At 45.0% G+C, this 22760-nt stretch overlaps 1 protein-coding gene across 2 annotated transcripts in view; it reads left to right on the forward strand.

The window, feature by feature from the left end:
• Positions 1-4082: 4082 nt before the first annotated feature.
• Positions 4083-22760, forward strand: part of LOC115472626 (carboxypeptidase inhibitor SmCI-like) — a 76193-nt gene continuing 57515 nt past the window's right edge. For both annotated transcript variants that reach the window (XM_030206944.1, XM_030206945.1), the window contains exons 1-2: positions 4083-4226; positions 7456-7483. In XM_030206944.1, coding sequence (XP_030062804.1) covers positions 4164-4226; positions 7456-7483 — 91 coding nt within the window. In that variant the 5' untranslated portion in view covers positions 4083-4163. The remainder of the gene's footprint in view (positions 4227-7455; positions 7484-22760) is intronic.

Genomic DNA, 22760 nt, shown 5'->3' on the forward strand with positions numbered 1-22760 from the left:
TACCGGTGCCGGAAAAGGTATTTGAAGCGGAAGAGTCGGAAAGACTAAATGATTTCTCTGTAAACTTGGAGGATGTAATGTGGCAGTTCTGCAAACTAAAAAGTAGTAAATCGCCGGGTCCGGATGGTATTCATCCCAGAGTATTAATAGAGCTGAAAAATGAACTTGTGGAGCTGCTGTTAGTAATATGCAATTTATCCCTAAAATCAGGTGTGGTACCGGAAGATTGGAGGGTGGCCAATGTAACGCCAATTTTTAAAAAGGGTTCCAGAGGAGATCCGGGAGATTATAGACCGGTGAGTCTGACGTCGATGCCGGGAAAAATGGTGGAGGCTATTATTAAGAATAAAATTACGGAGCACGTACAAAAGCATGGGCTGCTGAGACAAAGTCAGCACGGATTTAGTGAAGGGAAGTCTTGCCTCACAAATCTACTGCATTTTTTCGAGGGGGTTGAACAAGCATGTGGGAGGGAATCCAAGATGGCGCTGTGAATGGAAGCACCTGTGCTAGCTCCTGGAAGTTGCTCTGTTTGTAGGTCCTCTTCGGTGCCTCCGTCGCCTCATCAAACATGGGGAAATGGAGGGGAAAAGTGAAGGAACATCCCTCAGCTCCTGTAATTTCTTCGGCAACGAGGCAGACAACTTTGCAATTTTTCAGACAGCAACCGGGTCCTCAGGGTTTTTCGACCCCCTCTGCAACTCTCGGTGCTTCGGCATCGATTGAGAATGGAAACGGGGCTTCCCTGAGCCCTGTGGAACGAGTTGCTCCACCCCAGCCTGGAGGGGAGTTGCTGGCAGCTCTAACAGAGAAGGAAGCCGAAGGGGCTCAGCTCGACCTGTTTGAGGGAGTGTCTGCAGTAACGGAGGCTGAATCTCAACGCCGAGAACTACTGTTACAATCAGCTTCAAAGGTATTGCCCCAGGACATAGTTTCTAAACTTGCTCGAGTTGAGGATCAACCTCATTCTTCTCCAGTTATTAGTGGTGTGAATAGACCAGCAACTGTGATATTAGAGTCACTATGGGACATGGGTTTACAGCATTCACACTTCTATGCAAACTACTTTAAAAATGAATACTTCTGATATAAAGACTCTTTCTGAGGCTGCCCTGCTTCAGGCGCAAAAGACTGCACAGTAAACCTTAGATTTGGAGACTGTGAATACTAAAATTCAAGAAATGGGATCTGTAGAAACGGCTTTGGTTAAGGATAATAATTTCCTACACAAAAGATTGGAGTACCTGGAAAACCAGGCTAGAAGACTTAACCTCAGGTTTCTTAATTTTCCCAAATCGCCTTTAATTTCCCCTTTGGATATGGTTAAAAATTATATGATTGATATTCTTGGAATGGATAAGGATTCACTGCCTCCCCTTACTCGGGCTTATTACATCAGGAGTGGTGGAAGAAAATCCCCCGAGAGCAGGGGAAGGAATGGATCTTACTTCTTTCCTTGAAAGTTCATTGGAGATAATTACTCAGAGGTTGACTCTGCTTGTTACTTTTGTGCTGGAGCCTGATAGGAATGCCGTATTAAGGCTTTCCTTGAGACACTTAGAAAATCTGTTTTTGGGCTCAAAAATTCGTATTTTTCCTGATCTCTCAAGGCCTACACAGATGAGACGGAGGGCCTTTTTGGAACTCCGCCCTAGGGTGGTGGCACTGGGAGGAACTTTTATATTACGTTTTCCTTGTTATTGTAATGTAATGCTTGAGGGTAAACAGTTTCAATTTGTAGACCCAAAACAGTTAAAAGAATTCCTAGATGCTAGAGTGGAATTGAATGTTGTGTGCCCTCCCTAAATGCAAGCGGGGTCTGAACCAGAGGTTGCAACCATTAGTTCGTAATTGTTGCTGTATGTTTTATTTTTAAATTCTAAATTCTTGGATTCCAAATTTCCTAAACTTGTGGACAGAGAAAGGCTGTTAATGATATTTCCTTTTATTTCTTTTTTTGCCTCTTGTATAAATGCCGATTGTATACTCACGTATTGTGATGATATATTGAAATATATGAATAAAGAAATAATTAAAAAAAAAACAAGCATGTGGACAAAGGGGAGCCGGTGGATATTGTATATCTAGATTTTCAGAAGGCGTTTGACAAAGTGCCTCATGAAAGACTCCAAAGGAAACTGAAGAGTCATGGGATCGCAGGCAGTGTATTATTATGGATTAAGAGCTGGTTAAACGACAGGAAGCAGAGAGTAGGGTTGAATGGTCAGTATTCTCGATGGAGAAGGGTAGTTAGTGGGGTCCCTCAGGGGTCTGTGCTGGGACTGCTGCTTTTTAACATATTTATAAATGACCTTGAGATGGGAGTAACTAGTGAGGTAATTAAATTCGCAGATGGCACAAAGTTATCCAGGGTCATCTCGTCACGGGAGGAGTGTGAAAGATTACAAGAGGACCTCGTGAGACTGGGGGATTGGGCGTCCAAATGGCAGATGAAGTTCAACGTTGACAAGTGCAAAGTGATGCACGTGGGAAGGAGGAACCCGAATTACGGCTATGTCATGCAAGGTTCCGCTTTAGGAGTTACGGACCGAGAAAGGGATCTGGGAGTCATCGTGGCTAGAACGTTGAAATCTTCCGCTCAATGTGCTGCGGCGGCTAAGAAGGCGAACAGAATGTTGGGTATTATTAGAAAAGGGATGGAAAACAAGCATAAGGATGTTATAATGCCGTTATATCGTTCCATGGTGCGACCGCACCTGGAGTATTGTGTTCAGTTCTGGTTGCCTCATCTCAAAAAAAGATATAAAGGAATTGGAGAAGGTGCAGAGAAGGGCGACGAAAATGATAAAAGGGATGGGACGACTACCTTATGAAGAGAAATTAAGACGGCTAGGACTCTTTAGCCTGGAGAAAAGGCGACTGAGGGGTGATATGATAGAGGTCTACAAAATAATGAGTGGGGTAGAGCGGACAGATGTGAAGCGTTTGTTTACGCTTTCTAACAATAATAGAACTAGGGGACACAAGATGAAATTAGAATGTGGTAGGTTTAAAACAAATTGGAGAAAGTTTTTCTTTACTCAGCGTGTGGTTAGACTCTGGAACTCATTTCCGGAGAAGGTAGTGACGGCAGCTGGCCTTGCTGAGTTTACAGGGGGTCTGGACAGATTCCTGAAGGAAAAGTCCATTGATCGTTATTAAATTTTGGGTTTTTGCCAGGTTCTTGGGGCCTGGATTGGCCGCTGTCGGAGACAGAGTGCTGGGCTTGATGGACCTTTGATCTTTTCCCAGCGCGGCAGTGCTTATGTACATGCTAAATTCGTGCATGAACTGAGAATGTTCAGGGAGTGCCACACCACTGACTTTGTCGCACCTGAGGCAATATGAGGAGGAAGGAGGTGGCTTTGTCAGCTGATTTCTTTGGCGGGGCTTTGGCATCCCCAACAGCAAAAGTATGATACCTAATGTGGGGGGTGAGGGGAGGGGGAGGAAATTTGTGGCCCTCCCCCAGTCCACCCCTGTGCCCCCTGCCAAAGGACTGCTGGCTACACCCCTGCCTATAATTACATGATTAATCATGGTTAAAAATTGTAATCAAAATGCAGTTCTATTTCCTTCTTGTTACTACTCTTCCATCTAGCTGTGCAACTCTAGAGCCTCTGGAAGTCTGCAAAGACCTCCCTCTATGCTAGGGATGATTTCCAGTACTCTGGTACATCTCACAGAGAAAGAAGGTTGGGATGAACAGAAGATTTAAAAATTATTTTCTGTAGCTGGTATGGAAATTAGTTCCATTCTTCTCTTTACCCCTCCTGAGCTTCCTTCCTTACTTTTTGAGCTGTGTTCTATTATTTGTCTTTGGATTATTATTACTACTTAACCTGCTCTACTCTGATATCTTCTCATTCTCTAGCAATGTTAACTTTTGTGCCAGTCTTCAAAAGGAATCTTTTTTTTTTTGTTGTTGTTACAGAGTAGAGAATGGGGAACTGAGTGATGAAATGTTAACCAATATTTATTCTTGGTAAGAGTAATTATCTCTTCCATTATGCAATTTATAAATGGTTGGGTGTGAGCACTTCCCTTTTCCCTCCCTACAGTCAATGGTATAAATACAGAGCTCCATGTGGGGACAAGGCTACTCTCATTGAGCAGTCAGCATCTCAGTTGGTGTGGAACAGTGAGAGGGGAGATCTGGGACCATGAAACTAATGTTGGTGCTAAGTGTCGGGCTTCTCTTGACATTGCTTCAGGCTCATGCACTGGTAGGTAACTTCCTGTTGTACCTTCCATCTACACATACCATTCTCCACTTCTCACTAAAGATAGCTTAGAAGGGTGAAGGTTAGGTGAATGCAGGATGACACATTCTCCATTTCTTCACTTTTCTAGTATCGATGGTGACAGCTGTACTGTGTGCAAACAAGACAGCCCTCCTCCCATAGGGCAGAATTGAGAAACCAGTATTACCATAAGCCAAACTGGATTTCCAGGTTTTCAGAGCTGCTTTTGTCAGCACAAAATGCAAGACTGTAATTTCCAAATATGTAAAGTCTTGGATTGCTTACTGAAGTTTTGTCAGACTGTTCCTGGTAAATCATGATTCATTTGTTATCTGGGACAAAGTAGTGTGTTTGCCATGTTAGTCCACTTTAAATGTTAATAATCTATATATATAAAAGGCACCACTGAAGCCTCCAGCCGGAAGTGTGAAGCGCCAGAGATATCCGGTTTCCCCATGAGTGAAGGAAAACACAGAGGGGGAGGGGAGAGAGATGCCCTCACTCTCTCTGTAACACAAACACAGAACAGCAGGAAACAACACTGAAGGACTGGACTCGGAGGGGGGAGGGGGAGGCAGAGAGGGCAGAGGGCAGGGACACACACACTCCCACATGCACACTCTGAAGAAAACCTTGCTAGCCCTCCGTTTCATTTGCATCAGAAACGGGTTTTTTTTACTAGTTAGAAATAAAACAAAACAGAAAGGAGAAAAAGATGATGGACTAACAATAAATTTTATGACTAGATTTCAAGGGCCAGAACTTTCTTCCTCAGTTCAGAACAGTATGAGCAAAAGGACAATATCTGAATTTAAATATAAAATAATTCAATGATAGTCTGAAGGGGAAAGGTAGAGTAAACACAGGGAGAGATAGAGGGTGATCAGAAAGTGAAAAACAGTATAACTTTATGGTTTAAATCCAGATCTTTGTTAAATCCTTTCTTGTAGGTGTCTAAGTATTTTAACTTCAAAAACATTCCTGGATTGTTTCAAAATTTCCTTTCAGTGTTCTGACCATTCCTTCATTATCTGGAAACATGGCTTGATGGAGTTCTACACTGTGCTTTTCTGTTTTCTTTGGATAATTACATGCAAAGTTTCAGGGTTTGTGACAATATGAGACCCAAACAGAAATGTGGGAAAGGGCTCCCAAGGTCAACCTGCAGGTTGTGCCTCCTTCAGTTTCAGATAAGCGTGGGGCTCCCCATGGGCTTGAGGGCTGAAGGTAGTTGTCCTGCTTCTCTCTGGTCCTACAAAGGTTGGTTTGGAATAGGGAATGAAGTGAGCTCAGTGGACAGCTGTGGGATTTAGTTACATTTTTTTCAAAGCTAAACTGGAGAAAAGTTACAAATTCAGTCACAGGAGGTAGTTTCCTGTCCCTAGAGAACCTACGATCCACGAGCTTGATTTACTAACCTGCACTATTGCATTTCTGTACACTACTATGTATTATCATTATTTACTGTGGATCTCATTTGATTCAATAGGACCTATTTACTAAATAACACATATTCAAGGTATTAGTAGATGCTAATATGATGAGTGAGTCACCCAAGATCAAAGTCCCTGGTGCTCAGCAGACCACTCTGTCTCCTTCAAGCAAACCAATTACAACACCCTTAGGGCCTGAAGAAACAAGCCAGTAATTATGTAGTGCTATAATAAATCCCAAAAAAATAAATAATTGGGAGTGGGCAAGAGGGACAGCTGTCTAGGGCTGAAGATCTTTTGGCAAATAAAAAGCCAGAAAGAATACAGCTTTCTAACTGCCATCCAATTTGGGGGAGAGGGATGAGATGACAGATCAAATAAGGATTGTGGGACAGATAGGAGTGTTAGGGGACTGGGCTCTAAAAAGCCTAACAGCAGCTCAGTAGACCATCTGGTAGAGACAGAGGCAGGAGAGGGAGACATAAAAGAGGAACAAAGAACTTTTAAAGAGTGTCCCATACTGGGAGAGTGGTAAGATGGCGACCTGAAGTTCGTATGCCCAACGGCCCAGCTGCCCTCTGAAGTTATGTCTTCTTCACGTTACCTTAACTGAGAGGAAGGGGACAATCGGCGGTCAGCTGCCGATGGCCAGTGTTTTGTCCCCTGAGCAACAAGTGCGGGATCGCTGTGTGATGAATTGTCCACAGATGAAAGGGTTGGCGAGTCCTTTGATTAGCGCCGGCGAAGGAGCGTCGATGCTCTTGGACCTGGAAAAAAACAACTCCATCGCTCCCGAATTATTCAACCACCATGTCCAAAGGAGTCGAGGAGTGAGTTAGAGGCATATGCTGAAACGGAGGACGTTTACAGCAGAACCCGAATCGGCGGAACCACTCCTAAACACGTAAGAGAAATCAACTTGGAGTTTTTGGCTCCCGTGGAGGTTACATTGAATACCATCTGGAAGGCGCTTCGGGACCTAACGGTGTCAGTAAATAATTTTGTTTCAGATATAATTTTATTAGAGAGTTACATGGACAATTTAACTGAACCCTTTGAGAGTGAAAATTTGGTATAAGAAATGATTCTACATGAGCAAGAAGTGGTTACGATTTTGAAAATGATAATAGACCAGAAACTTTGAATAACAAAATGAATATTATTATAGATGATTAATATTGAGGTTATTGTTTTTCCCAGAATTCCGAGTATGACTCCTAAAGTTTTCCTCAGAAATATTTCCTCAATTATTACTTTAAAAGGAGTGAAGCCTGTGAAAACTGGGATTACTTTAATCAGTGGGGGATTTGAATTAGAGACTTAAGTTATATGTATTGTTAAATAACTTCTGGTTTTTACAAGAGAGAGAATGTAATCAGATGTATTATTTCTAATTAATATTGGACAATAAGTATGTTTTCAATGAAATGATTTGACTATGCACCGTATTGGCCTTGAAGAAGCCAACCAGATGATCAATGTGGAATAATGAATTAGACGAGTAATATCTGGGGATAATCAGGTTAATACCATGTTTTGTTTTGTTTTTTTACTGTTTAATTGATCTTGTCTTGTTTCGCTCTCCCTATTTAGTGGTCTAATGAACAGAATAGAATTACCTGACTGAAATAATTCCTATATATTACTTTCTCTGTATTTCCAGCAAGTTGTTTTATCACTTGTAAAAATGTAAATGGTTATAAATAAAAAAAAATTTAAAAAAAAGAGGAACAAAGAAAACTACCAAAAATCAGGTAATACCTTTGTTTCTATTGTAGGAGGAGTCTCTGCCAGAAGGACATAGAGGTATGTAGTAAATACACACTGCTGTATTGTACTTTTTTTTTAGTTAACAGAGCTCTGAAAGAACATTCTGCATCTTTCCTGTGATTTGTGTTTATATTCCAGTGCATAGTGGGCATTGTATTTCTTCCATTTCAATTACATACTTGCTTTTTAATTTCATTTATTTTATATATAATTCACCCATCACAAAACTATTGAGCAGCTTACAACACAATTTAAATAATATAAATAAATTGAAATACATTAATTAAAACACACAAGACATCACAGCATATAAATCTAATATAATAATTCGCACCGCCAGCGTTCTGAAGCTGACTCTGTGGCATTGTGGCAGTGAAGCTGTGTAATGTTCGTAGGGTTCGTAATCGCCCCATCCTCGAGGGAACTCTGTATAGCTGCCAGGGAAAGAAATGCGACGTCAGAAGGAGAAGGGACCAACCACAGGCCTCGCACTCGCTCTCAGTGCCCTGTCCTCGGAGGGAAGGGAAGGCTGCATATAATATTCACCCACTGGAAGTTTGTTCCCTTCGAGTTCCAGGGTCGTCATCCGTCCCCCCTCCCTCCCAGTTCCAGCGTCCCCCCTTTGTCCCAATTCCAGGGTCCCCCCTCCCTCCCTCCCAGTTCCAGGGTCGTCATCCCTCCCTCCCTCTCTCCCTTTCTTCCAGGCCCCCTCCCTCCAAATTTTAAAAGTCATCCTGACTTACCTCGCGCGGTAAAAAGCGTGCAGGCTCGGCACTTCAGTTTTCCCTTCTCTGTCTCTCAGCTCTGGTCCTGCCCTTGCAGAAACAGGAAATGAGGGCAGGACCAGAGCTGAGAGACAGAGAAGGGAAAACTGAAGTAAGTGCCGAGCCTGCATGCTTTTTACCGCTGCTGCCGGCCGCCATAACCCCGACGAGGTAAGTCAGGATAACTTTTAAAATTCAGAGGGAGGAGGCCTGGAACTGGAAGGGAGGGACGACGACCCTGGAACTGGGAAGAAGGGAGAGGGGACCCTGGAACTGGGAGGGAAGGAGAGAGGGAGGGGAACGCTGGAACTTCCTTTAAAAACATTAATGGCAGAAGGTGATTACCTTGCTAGCGCCCGTTTCATTTCAATGAGAAACGGGCTTTTTTTTTTACTAGTATTAAATAGTCAATTATAATTAGATTCTAGAAAGCAGAACTAAATAAGTTGGCATTTAAACCTTTATGAAATGTTAAAAACTTGTATTTAATACATATATGAATAGGTAGATTGTTCCACAACAAAGGCCCCCTCAAGAAAAAAAAAAAGACTTGGAGCCTGTGCATTCTTTATAGGCTATAGCAGTGGTCGGCAAACCGCGGCTCACGAGCCACATGCGGCTCTTTGGCCCCTTGAGTGTGGCTCTTCCCGCGAGTCCGCTTCCCGCCACTGTCCGGTGCTCACAGTCAGTCCATAGGCGCCTGCCCTCAGCTCCCCGACAGCCCTCCGTCCTTTTTCCATTCATGCTGGTGGCCGCCCAGCGTTTAAACTTCTTTATTTTAAGTTGCAGCGACGGGACGACGGCTCACCTCCTCCAGCCTTTCACTTCCCGCTCAATGCCCCGCCTTCCTGATGAGGTATTTCCTGTTTCTGCAAGGGCGGGCGGGAGTTACTGAGCGGGAAAGGAAAAGCTGAAGCCTGGAAGTGAGCCGTCGGTCGCTGCAACTTAAAATAAAAAGGTAAGGTTTAAACCCTGGGTGGCCACGGCTGGCAGGAATGGAGAGAGGAGGGCTGTTGGGGAGCTGAGGGTGGTGGGCAGGTGGGGGCGGGGCTGGGTAGCAGTGCACCTCAAACTCATGCTGCGTGGGGTGGGGGTGGAGTTATACAGTTTCCTTGAATGGTTGGTTTTAATGCTGTAATTCTATTAAAAGTAGTGAATAGTAGATACTGTTTGCACAAGTTCCTTTCACTTTGAAATAGCCAAGACAACTGAGTGAGTTCAGTCCTACTGCACAATGCTGGCCAGGACTGAGTTTTTAGCAAAGGCCAGCTTAGGAGTACCCTAATTAAGTTAATAACAATGTACCTACCTATATAGTTTAAGTTTAAAAAATTTGGCTCTCAAAAGAAATTTCAATCGTTGTACTGTTGATATTTGGCTCTGTTGACTAATGAGTTTGCCGACCACTGGGCTATAGAAACAGTGGACAAAAGTAATAGTGCCAGAGAACTAGAACACAAGAATCAGTCAGGATTATAATTATGCAACGTCAAAGCAAATTCATTTGTTATTACAGAATGAATAGGCTTAAAAAACAAACATAAGTACTTAAAGCAAGCTCCCAATCTAACAGGTAACCAATCCAACTCTTTTGGAGCTGGAGTAATAAGTTAATTTTGTGTCAGACCAGTGATTTTTCATATAATGGTTCATGAACTCCCTTCTGTTTCTCCTTTATTCAGTATTTCACTCCTCCTGCTTCCTTTTCCTTCCCTCTTTTATTAACATTTTTTAAATGTTTTTATTAAGTAGAAAAACACCTCATACAAAGTACAGAAAATGAAGAATAGAGTACAAAAAAATCACCAATGCTATGCAACACAATTACAGTTCATAGTGCCAGTACACCCCACTTTGAGACACCAGGAGTCCTGTGCCTTATTCATTGCAACACTATATTGCATATGTCTCATCTCCTTTGCTCCTTTTGAGTTCCCCTAGACCAAAGCTGTACAAAAACAGGTGTTTCTCATTTTTCCTTTATGTGACCCCTAACCCTGATAGTATTTCCCCTCCCTACCCATCCCCCCCTCCCCAACCCTAACCCTTCTTACTGGTACCTATTCCTCTTTGTGCTATACCTTAGTGGTGTGAGTCCCCTATAGTTTGTGATAGTGTGTTATGTGTGTCCCACCTATTTGGTCATTGTCTTCCATCGCTTCCAAATGCCTGAGTAAAGTCGGCTCCCCCACCCTCCCATTCTGCCATCTGTGCCATGCTGGCTTGCCATTTAACCAGGGGAGGTGGGGAGTTATCTATTCAATGTTGCAGTATAACTCTTTTTGCGAGCACCAGTGCCAAGAGGACAAATTTACATTGATGGGCAAGTAGCCCCTGTTTCATTAGATCAGCATCAGATCCTACTACTACTACTACTATTAAACATTTCTATAGCGCTACTAGACTTACGCAGCGCTGTACAAATTAACATGAAAAGACAGTCCCTGCTCAACAGAGCTTACAATCTAAATTGGACAGACGAACAGACAGCTAGGGGTGGGGAAATTGCAGTGGTAGGGGTGATAAGTGAGGGTGTTGAGTAAGAGAGTCATGGTTAGGAGTCGAAAGCAGTAGCAAAGAGGTGGGCTTTAAGCCTAGACTTGAAGACAGCCAGAGACTGAGCCTGACGTACTGGCTGAGGGAGTCTATTCCAGGCATAGGGAGCAGTGAGATAGAAGGAACAGAGCCGGGAGTTAGCAGTGGGGGAGAAGGGGGACGACAGGAGACATTTACCCAGTGAACGGAGTTCATGGGGAGGAGTGTAGGGAGAGATGAGAGCGGAAAGGTACTGAGAAGCTGCGGAGTGGATGCACTTGTAGGTCAAAAGGAGAAGTTTGAACCGTATGCGGAAGCGGATAGGGAGCCAGTGAAGCGACTTGAGGAGAGGGCTAATGTGAGTATAGCGACTCTGGTGGAATATAAGACGCGTAGCGGAGTTTTGGACAGATTGAAGAGGAGATAGATGGCTGAGCGGGAGACCAGCGAGAAACAAATTGCAGTAGTCTAGGCGAGAGGTGATAAGGGTGTGGGTAAGGGTTTTGGTAGCGTCCTCGGAGAGGAAAGGCGAATTTTGTTAATATTATAGAGAAACAAATGACAGGTTTTGGCAATCTGCTGAATATGAGCAGAGAAGGAGAGAGCGGAGTCGAAGATGACTCCAAGGTTGCGCGCAGACGGGACAGGGAGGATGAGAGTGTTATCTACCAAATTAGAGAACAGGGGAAAGAGGAGAAGCTCGGTTTTGGTCATGTTTAGTTTCAGGTGGCGGCGAGACATCCAGGCAGCGATGTCAGACAGGCAGGCCGATACTTTGGTCTGGATTTCAGCTGAGATATCCGGTGCGGATATCAGCGTAAAGGTCGTATTGAAAGCCATGGGATGAGATCAGAGCACCAAGGGAAGAGGTATAGATGGAGAAGAGGAGAGGTCCTAGGACAGATCCTTGGGGTACACTGACTGTTAGCGGGATAGATGTGGAGGAGGAAACACCAGAGTATTCGCTAAGAGTATGTCGGGAGAGATAGGAAGAGAACCAGGAAAGAACAGGGCCCCGGAATCCAAGAGAGGATAATGTATCAAGGAGTAAGGTGTGATCAACAGTATCAAAAGCAGCAGATAGGTCGAGGAGGATGAGAATAGAGTACAGACCTTTAGATTTGGCCAGTAACAGGTCATTGGAGACTTTGGCAAGTGCCGTTTCAGTCGAGTGAAGAGAGCGAAAGCCAGATTGGAGCGGGTCAAGAATAGCTCGAGATGAAAGGAAGTCGAGGCAGCGGCAGTGAACAGCACGTTCAAGTATTTTGGATAAGAAAGGGAGGAGGGAGATGGGCCGATAGGTAGAGGGGCAGGTAGGGTCCAGTGAAGGTTTTTTAAGGAGCGGTGTGACTACAGCATGTTTGAAGGCATCAGGAACAATCGCAGTGGAAAGCGAAAGATTGAGGATATGACTGATAAAAGGGATGACAGTGGGGGAGATAGTGTTAAGTAGGTGAGTGGGAATGGGATCAGAGGGGCAGGTGGTACGTTTGGACGAGGAAAGAAGATGTGCAGTTTCCTCATCAGTGACATCAGAGAAGGTGGAAAAGGAGGGAAGGGTTGGAGGGTTGGGGGAATGGACTAAGGGAGGGGAGAGCGGAGGTGGTTTGATCGAGAATTCAAGGTTAATCTTTTGAACCTTGTCATGAAAGTACTCTGCTAGAGTCTGAGGAGAAAGCGAAGGGGGAGTAGGGGGCGAAGGCACTTTAAGGAGGGATTTCAGCGTGGCAAAGAGAAGGCGAGGGTTAGAGCCAAGAGAGTTGGTCAACTGGATGTAGTAGTCCTGTTTGGCAAGTGAAAGGGCAGATCGGAAGGAGGTCAGCATGAATTTGAAATGAACGAAGTCGGCAAGGGTACGGGATTTCAGCCAGAGGCGTTTGGCAGCACGGGTACAGGAACATAAATAGCGGATGTCAGCAATATAGCAGATCCCAGCAATAGTATACTGTATGACCATTCCATCTGAATTTGAATTTGGAGGGCCCCTTCCAATTTACCAAGAACTATATTCAAGTAATCCCGGAGTGTCCAACACTCTAAGAAATGATGCATTATAGTGCCTTTACCCCAGTGACATTTGTCACATTCATCTGAGTCCCATAAGCCCAACATCTTGCCCTTGCATCTAGTGACATATGCCACATGTAATATCTTAAATTGAATTTCATGGAGCCCCACATTAGGCGTGATCTTAAAAGCCGAGAAGAAACATCTGGAAATATCCTTCTCTGAAATTTCCGCCCCTATTAGTGAACTCCACTGCTTTGCTAGCTGAGCAAAAAATGGGAGCGGTCGCCAAGCTAGTCCCAGCTTGTACCAATGAGATAGCCGGTTGTTCACCGGTGGCACCTGCATGAATGTATTGTCTAATTTGGTAAAGGTTGGGTAAGTTGTACCTAGTCATCTCAGTGACTGTATGTAATGCCCAATCTGTAAATGGGAAAAAAACAATTTCTTCGGCAGTTGCCACTTAATTTGACATGCTGAAAAAGAAGGAAGGTTACCGCATCCTACCTCAATCAGCTGTCCTATATATCGGTACCCCCTTTGAGCCCACATTTGAAAAATTGACCTCCCGTGCCCCGCTGAAAACCTAAGATTATTCCACAATTCCAAAAATGGGGACAGTCCTCCCGCTCCCCCCACCCTACCCCACCACCATTGCCACACTAGTCTGAGCGGGCGCAGTAACGGAGACATCTTGACCGGTGGTCCAGTGTTATGTAGAACCGAGAAGAATGAAAACGGTGCAGCCTCATTTTCCCAGACTCCCACAGGGGAAAACACCCATTCCTCCGTATGAATTTCATGGATCCATCTTAATGCAGCTGCTACATTATATAGCCTGAGGTCTGGTAACCTGACTCCCCCCTCATTCCTGTCCCTTACCAGTTTATTGTACCCAATATGTGCCGTCCGATTGCCCCATATAAAGGAAGAAATCACTCCCCGAAATGCTCTCTCGTCTTTGCCTTTTATTCATAAGGGCATTATTTGAAGGGGGTATAAGACCTTAGGGAAGATCACCATCTTCACCAGAGCCACTCTGCCCAAAAAAGAGATGGGGTAATCCCTCCATTTACCACATAATCCCCGAATTACTTCCAGTTTATCACTAACATTCTTTTTATGCATTATAACAAAGTCCAAATGCAAGTATACCCCCAAGTATTTTAATGGTCCTATCGACCATGCCAGGGGAAAGTTTGGGAGTTGCCTACAGGCACAGTTAGACGACAATGCCATCGCCTCAGACTTGTCAAAATTGATCTTAAGGCCTGAAAAAGACCCACACTTCTGAATTAAGTCAATAAGTAGGGGAAGTCCCTGAGACGCATGCCCCAGATAGATCAACCTGTCGTCTGCAAAAAGGTTAATTCTATATTCTTGCTCTCCCACCTGGATCCCCTAGAAATCTGTCAGTTGTCAGAGTTTGCAAGCCAGTGGTTCGCGGGCTAGAACAAAGAGCATAGGAGACAGCGGGAATCCCTGCCTTGTTCCCCTTTCTAATGTGAATGGCTTGGACAATTCTCCATTTACCAGTATCTGGGCTGTAGGTTTACTGTATAGTGCTCTCACCCCCGCCAAGAATTCCCCAAATATGCCAAATTGTGGTAGTATCCAACACAAATGATCCCAGAGTATTTTGTCAAAAAGGCTTTTTCCGCGTCCAGGCTAGCGATTATTGCATCTCCAGATTTCCCCCCCCCCCCCCCCCTTAGCCTATAACGCACTCAAAGCCCTCAGAATATTTGTAGTGGCATATCTACCTGGTACAAAACCCATCTGATCTCCGTGGATCAAGGAGGGAAGGACCCGCCCCAATCTAGAAACCAGAATGCTAGCAAACATTTTAATGTCCTGGTTTAGTAGGGAGATCGGCCTGTACGAGCCCAGCTGTTCCTTATCTCTTCCTGGTTTTGGCAACACTACTATGGTCGCATGAGTCAAATCGCCCACATTTCGACCCGGGGCCAGTAAGTCCTGTCCCATAGCACCAAAAGGGCCCATCATATGTATCCCTAGAAGTTTATAAAACTCAGGACCCAGCCCATCTGGCCCAGGTGACTTCGCCAGTTTAAGCCTCTTGAGAGTAGCCTGTATTTCCTCCCCCTGTATGGGTGCATTTAAAGCATCTGGGGCTAATATTGGAATGTTAAGTCCCCTGAAGAAATCTGTACGCTTCACTGAGTCGCAGTAGCCCGAGTCATACAATGTCTGATGATATTCCACAAATGCTGCCTGTATTTCAGATTCCTTTTCACACATCGACCCTGACTGTGATTTAATACAAGAAATTATCTGCTTCGCAGATCTGTTGCAGACTAAACTCGCTAGCAACCTCCCCACGTTATTTCCCCATCTATGGAGCTTATATTTGTATAGTTGGATATCTCTCAGGGCCCTTTGATTCAGAAGTTCATTAATGCTAGTTTTCAGAGCCTTATATCTATCCATCGCCGCCTGGACCACCCTTAAGGCCACAGCGCGGATGTCCTGCAATTGTTTTAACATAGAAAGGAGGCCCCCATCTCTCTTTTTCCTCATACGCGTTGTATATTCTATGATTTTACCCCTCATTACCGCAGTCCCTGCTTCCCAGAACACCACTGAGTCAGTATCATGCGGATTGTTATCCACCAGATAGTGTTGGCATTCCTCAATTAAGAAAGGCTTAAACTCTGGATCCAAGTATAATGTGGGATTCATGCGCCAACCTGTCACCCTCATACCCTTCAGGCTTCCTACCTCTGCCCAAACCATGCTGTGATCTGATACTGCGCTCACTGCAATGTCTGCCCTACGTGTCTGTGAGAAAAGAGAAGGGGATATCAATATATAATCCAATCTAGCCTGGACTTTGTGCACATGCGAATAAAAAGTGTAATCTTTGTCGTCTGGGTGCAAGGCTCGCCAGACGTCCACTAACCACAACTCATGTTGTAAGAACCCTACCCCCTTATCTTCCAATCTCTGAGGCCTCTTCTTCGAGGGGGGGGGGGGGTTGCAGTCAACAAGAGGGTCAGCTGTAATATTGAAATCCCTCCACCACCACTAATTGATATTCACTAACAGTGACCAAGGTTGCCAGCAGGGAGGAAAAGAATTTGTGTGAATAAACATTGGGCGCGTATATTGGGCACATACACTGAGCACAAGGCTACTTTGCTTCCCTGTAGGGCACCTACCCAGACAACATACCGCCCCTCAGGTTCTTGTATAAGTTTATGGCGAATAGCATCCAGGCCCTTATTGATCATTATAGCCACACCCCCCCCCCCCCCCCCCCCCGTTTTCTATTGTTGAAAGAGGCAACGGCCAATTCCTCAACCCATCTCTGCTTCAGTTTGGAGTGCTCCAGAAGCGAGAGATGGGTTTCCTGGATGAACAAGACATCCACCTTCATTTGTTTGCTGTATTGGAGAATTTTAGATCTCTTAATAGGTGAGTGAATGCCATCCACATTCAAAGTGGCCACTCGTAAACTAGTCATTCATCCTCTCCATTTTGCCTCTGACAGAATGCATCTCCCGCTATTCCCCAAGGCGGTCCCCAGCCTGACCTCATCCTTGGGATAAGAAACATAAGCCTTTGTCTGAAAGATGGCTCCCCCACAAATCTCACACCTAGTTGTTCAACACGGTTTCCATCCCGTACAAGTACCCCCCTTCTTCTTCTTTACCCCCCCTTCCCCCGTCCCCCTCCTCCCCTCTCCCCTCGCGATTCTCCTCTTCTCCTTATCCCCCTTCCATCCACGCTCTCAGCCTCCGCTTCTTGCACATCCACTCAGACTTACACCCCTCCACTCACACTCTCCCGATATCCCCTCACCCCACCTAAGTATACCCAGAACATAGTGCTCCTGCTCCCCTTCCCCCTCTCTATGCCACATTTTCCACATCTTCTTCCACCATCCACCATTCCTTCTAAGCAAGTTACTAATACAATAAATTAACATATTAACATGCACATCAGGAGCAATAGAACCTCAGCTTGCCCGGTTGCCCTTCATGATAAACACCCAACACTCAGATCGCTTCCTTATGTCCACTAGAACGATGTCTCTCTGGAACCGATCTGGCCCGTCATCTCCATGTAGCTTGGGCGCTTGTCTTGACTATGGAAAAGTCTTAGAAGGGCGTTCTACCAATATGTCGCGCTCCTCTGCCGAAGTGCCTCGCCAACTTTCTTTGCTTCTCCGTGTGCCCCCAAATTTCTCAATCTGTAACTTAAACTGAAAACTGTAGCATCTCCACTGCGCAGCCAGCATCACTGCATTATTCTTGTAACACGTTCAGAACTCGCCAACTGTGTTACCCAGATGCTTGTGCTATCCTCCTCAAACCCCATTACTCAGCTGGAAGCTTGTCCAGAAACGCCTTGAGCTCTTCTGCTTTGGTATAAGTGACCGTGCGATTATCATGCGTAATCCAAACCCGAGCTGGGTATTGAAAGGCAAATTTAATACCCTTTGTATACAGCTGGGAGCAAAATGGCACCAAAATCTTCCTCTGCTCCGTTACCCGTATCGAAAAGTCATGGAAGAGTAACAACCGGGCGCCTTTATACTCCAACACACGTTGTTTTTTAAATAGCTCTAAAATCTTGGCTTTTATCGCATAGTTAAGATATCTGGCTATAGCCGGTCTCACCCTTCCAGAATCCTCCCTGCGCACTCCGATTATGTGCACCCTCTCCACATGCACACGACCTGCCTCCGGAGGTAACCTCAAGGCTTTCGGTATCCAGTTCTCCGTCACCTCTCGGAGCTCATTGTCGGGTACATTTTCAGGGACCTCTATGATACGTAAGTTGTTTCTTCGGCCCCTGTTATCCTGATCCTCCACTCTTTCGAGTAGTGTTTGAACCTGGGTTTCCAGAGTTCCAATTCGGGCTTCAGCTGCTGTGAACAAGTCTTCTTGCACCGAGATGCAATCCTCCACTTGTTCGATCCGCACCGCATGCCCCGCAACGCTGTCCTTAATTTCGTCCACTCCCGCATGTAGTTTAGCCAATTTGTCATCCAGTAGCTGAGATAGGTTTCGCATTGATACGTGCACTGTATCTTCCTGCATCCCCCTCGGTGCCATAGAGATCTGCGGCGAAAGAGCTGGTGAGGAAGAGGAGGCCGGTGACGCCATCTTTTTTACAGCAGCGTTCGTTTTGTCTCGACCTTGTCTCAACGATTTCACCGGCATCCCCTCGCCTCCACTGTCCCAATCGTTGCTTCCCAACCTCACCGCTCTCTTCACACACCACTTGGACACTTTTCAGCGTAGAAGATCATCAAAAAGACTGATTTTTGAGAAGAGGGGAGAGGAGCCGAGCCAACAGACGTCCGCTCAGGCTATTACCATCACATGACCCCCAAATGTTTTCTTCTATTTTATGACCTCCATATTCCTAGTCCAGCGACTGCAATGACAGTCCTGGAGGTGAGGCTACAGAGCTTCTCCTAGAACCCTGCAATAATGAGCCTAAAATCCATTCCCCATAGTAACTGGACAAGGTGTTTAATTTTTTTTCCACAAAACAGTAACAAATGTCATGCTTGGGGGCACCCTGACATCTGTTCCCAGGTTCACTCCACTCCCTGGGCAACGATTTCCTGTATTGGATCCAGTATTAGGTAGGCATTGTCCTGAAGAGGGAGCTTTATATACATTTGTCCTCTCTCCCCCCACGCCACATCCCTCTAGAGGCAGGATTTTCCTCTTTTCATCCTAGGCTGCTATCCCTCTAGAAGCTTCCTTTGCACTCAATAAAAGACCATGCTCTTAAATTCAAAGTGAAAGCGAGGAGCAGCCACAGGAGGTGGAGGAACCCTCAATTCCTACGTCAAAGTAGTGCAGCAAAAAAAAAAAAAAGGAGTAGGATGATCTGGCCTTTACAATAACCCAGGGAGACGTATAAAGGTTAAGTCTTTATTAAGGAGCATCAAATGACTCGACATAGCAGCTGTGTTTCGGCGCCAATGCGCCTGCCTCAGGAGTCTAAAAAACACATACACAAATGATATACAAAACTGTATAAAAAGATGAATCACAACAAACATATATACATGAGTGAAAAACATAACTTTAAATTAAAGTAAAAATTCACATAATATCTTAAACCAATTGTGGAACAAAACTCCTAAAACATCGAAACAATTAAATTTTATAGCGAGGAAGTCCTTTAGGTATAACTAAAGGACTTCCTCGCTATAAAATTTAATTGTTTCGATGTGGCACTTTTTTTGGTTTTTGTGTCTAGATTTGTCATCTTTTTATTGAGAAATATTACCGTTAAGTTTGCTTTTACTTTCTATACGTTTTAAAGTTTTTCTTTTCTTATTTTTATATTAGCACTACGGCTCTTTATATGTGATTATAATACCACTCCGGTTTTATATTGGCACTTCAGTTTCATATTAGCACTCTGTTTTATACTGACACTCCCTTTTATAATAGTATTCCTTATTTTACATCATTTTTATCTTTAATTACTACTACTACTACTATTTAGCATTTCTATAACGCTACAAGGCGTACGCAGCGCTGCACAAACATAGAAGAAAGACAGTCCCTGCTCAAAGAGCTTACAATCTAATAGACAAAAAAATAAATAAAGTAAGCAAATCAAATCAATTAATGCGAACAGGAAGGAAGAGAGGAGGGTAGGTGGAGGCGAGTGGTTACAAGGGTTACGAGTCAAAAGCAATGTTAAAGAGGTGGGCTTTCAGTCTAGATTTAAAGGTGGCCAAGGATGGGGCAAGACGTAGGGGCTCAGGAAGTTTATTCCAGGCGTAGGGTGCAGCGAGACAGAAGGCGCGAAGTCTGGAGTTGGCAGTAGTGGAGAAGGGAACAGATAAGAAGGATTTATCCATGGAGCGGAGTGCATGGGAAGGGGTGTAGGGAAGGACGAGTGTGGAGAGATACTGGGGAGCAGCAGAGTGAGTACATTTATAGGTTAGTAGAAGAAGTTTGAACAAGATGCGAAAACGGATAGGGAGCCAGTGAAGGGTCTTGAGGAGAGGGGTAGTATGAGTAAAGCGACCCTGGCGGAAGACGAGACGGGCAGCAGAGTTTTGAACCGACTGGAGAGGGGAGAGGTGACTAAGTGGGAGGCCAGCAAGAAGCAGATTGCAGTAGTCTAAACAAGAGGTGATAAGGGTGTGGATGAGGGTTTTGGTAGAGTGCTCGGAAAGAAAGGGGCGGATTTTACGGATGTTGTAAAGAAAGAAACGACAGGTCTTGGCAATCTGCTGGATATGAGCAGAGAAGGAGAGAGGAGTCAAAGATGACCCCAAGGTTTCGAGCTGAGGAGACAGGGAGAATGAGAGAGCCATCAACAGAAATAGAAAACGGGGGGAATATTTGACTTTTTAGACCTTTTATCTCATTTGCAATATTGGATATTTTACATATGCAAGATTTTTGCGTAACCTTCATGGTATCATACTCTCTCCCGCTTTTTATTATTTTTTTTATTATATTTACATAATTTTTTATATTTTTCATAGGATTGTGACATCCAATAACCTGATCACATAAGAAAATTTGTTTTCATTTTTTAAACCTTTGGAACATCCTAAGGTCAGTTGCCTAAAGCACTCACATATACAATCTTAAATGTTATGGCACATGGAATAAGTGTATGACCATATGTAATGGGTTATTTCCAATGTTTTAGAAGTTTTGCTCCACAATTGGTTTAAAATATTATGTGCATTTTTACTTTAATTTTAAGTTATGTTTTTCACTCATGTATATATGTTTGTTGTGATTCATATTTTTATACAGTTTTGTATATCCTTGGACTCCAGAGGCAGGCGCATAGGCGCCGAAACATAGCTGCTGTGTCGAGTCAAGAGATGCTCCTTAATAAAGACTTAACCTTTATGTCTCCCTGGGTTATTGTAATGGCCAGTTCATCCTACTCCTTTTTTTTTTTTTTTTTTTTGCTTAAATTCAAAGTGTCACTTCTTCATTCAGCTTAATTCAAAAGTATAAACTTCCCTCTTTTCACTCAAAAGGATAAACAAAATTCCTCTTAGAAAATCTCTTGGTTCCTCCTAAACAATTAAGAGCATTTAAACAACATAGCCAAATATTTCTTAGGTGAGCTTCCGACACTGGATGGTTAATCTTAGAACTCTCTATATTCGTTAGTTTGAACACATGTACACAATAAGCACCAAACATTAGCTTACTTCTTCAATATGAATGTGCTAACCAAGGTGGCTCAATCTGTCCTCATTTTTCTGGAGCCATATGGTAACCCTAGATTCAAGACCCCTCTCCCCAGTAACCTTCCCTCTGGGTTTACACTTGTAACAGAGGTTAAACTCTTCTTTTCCAGAACCTCATTTCAAAATCACATCGTCTTTCCCTGCTCAGGTACTTCCCTAGTCCATGGTTTCTTGATGATTCTCTGGTCCTTTCCAGGGCTAAACCCCACCCTTCAGGGACTACGTGTAAGCCAGTGATGTAGCCAAACAGCCAATTTTGAGTGGGCACAACATTTTCTCTGCCCTTACCCTACTTCGGCATCACACAACTCAATATAAATACAGACATGCCAAATTGCACACATTCAGTGTGTGAGACACGCATTCAGGCCCCTTCTCCAGCTCATACACTTAAAGGGCTCAAACTCATGCATTGACTCCCTCCAGGGCCGGCATAAGCCTTGCTTATCTGTTGTGCCTGACCCCAGCTACTCTCCCGTCCCATCCTGTCCTTGGCCCTTCCCTCTGTGTTGGCATCTCTCCCCACCGTCCTGTCTCTTGCCCCTCCCTCGAGTATACCCCCACATAGCCACCAAGAGGGGGGGGGCAGGGGCAAAATTCCCTGGGCCTCCAGAGGGGTCTTTCTCTCTCTCTCTCCTGCTCCTGATGGGACCCGGTGATCGCGTCCCGACAGGAGCAGGAGAGAGAATACTCCGGTGCTGGGCCCCCTTGCATTGCCTGCCTAGCTGCTGCAGCCCCTTAGCACAGTTTTGAGACTGAGTATGTGCAACCTGAGGAAAGCCCAGGGGCAACCAATGCTGGGCAGAGGAAGAAGCTGGCAATGACGATTCTGCCCCAGGCCTGGTTCAGCCTCTCGGTGGCCTTGCACCCCTACAATCTGATACCTCTCTTTCCTTTCTGCTTTCTTGGCAGTGCCAGTAGTGTCAGCAATAGCAGTCTGCTTCAACCGATCCTGGGAGCCTTCCTTCAGCTAAATCCCACCCTCGAGAAAACAGGAAGTTGCTTCAGAAGGGGCAGGATGCGGCTGAAGGAAGGACCCGGGATTGGTTGAAGCAACCTGCTATTACTGACACTGCCGGCAGCCGTGGAAAGGAAAGAAGAGAAAGGAAAGAGAGGTACCAGATTGTGGGAGGGTGAGAGGAGGCCAAAGAGGGAGAAAGGTGCTGCATTGGGGGGGGGGGGCAAGGAGGGAGAGAGGTGCTGCATCAGGGGGGGCAAGGAGGGAGAGAGATGCTGCATCGGGGGGAAGGCAAGGAGGAAGAGCAGTGGTGCATTGGGGGGGGCAGGGAGGGAGAGAGGTTCTGCATGGGGGGGCAAGGAGGGAAAGTGATGCTGAATCAAGGGGCAAGGAGGGAGAGAGGTGCTAAACAGGAGATCAGTTAGGGAAGAAAGAGAGAGATCCACTGAGGGAGGTGAGGAAGAGAGAGGAGTGAAGGAGTGGCCTAATCGTTAGTGCAGCGGGCTGCAGGCCTGGGGAACTGGGTCTGATTCCCGGTGCTGCTTGATGGTTGGCAGTAGGTTGAGATCCTGGGGAACAAGGTTCAATTCTCTCTACAGCTCCGTGTGACCCTGGGCAAGTCACTTAACCCTTCCTCCATTGCCCTAGGTACAGCAGTAGTACAATGTACTATTTAGATTGTGAGCCCACTAGGGACAGACCCAGTACCTGTAAAATGAAACTGTAAGTGCTTAGGTATATAAATACTTGAATGAATGAATGAATGAATGAAGGAAGGAAGGAGAGGGAAATATGTGCTGGACTGGGGGGGGGGGGGGGGCA

This window comes from Microcaecilia unicolor, chromosome 6 (genome assembly GCF_901765095.1).
Source record: "Microcaecilia unicolor chromosome 6, aMicUni1.1, whole genome shotgun sequence".
NCBI lineage: Eukaryota > Metazoa > Chordata > Amphibia > Gymnophiona > Siphonopidae > Microcaecilia > Microcaecilia unicolor.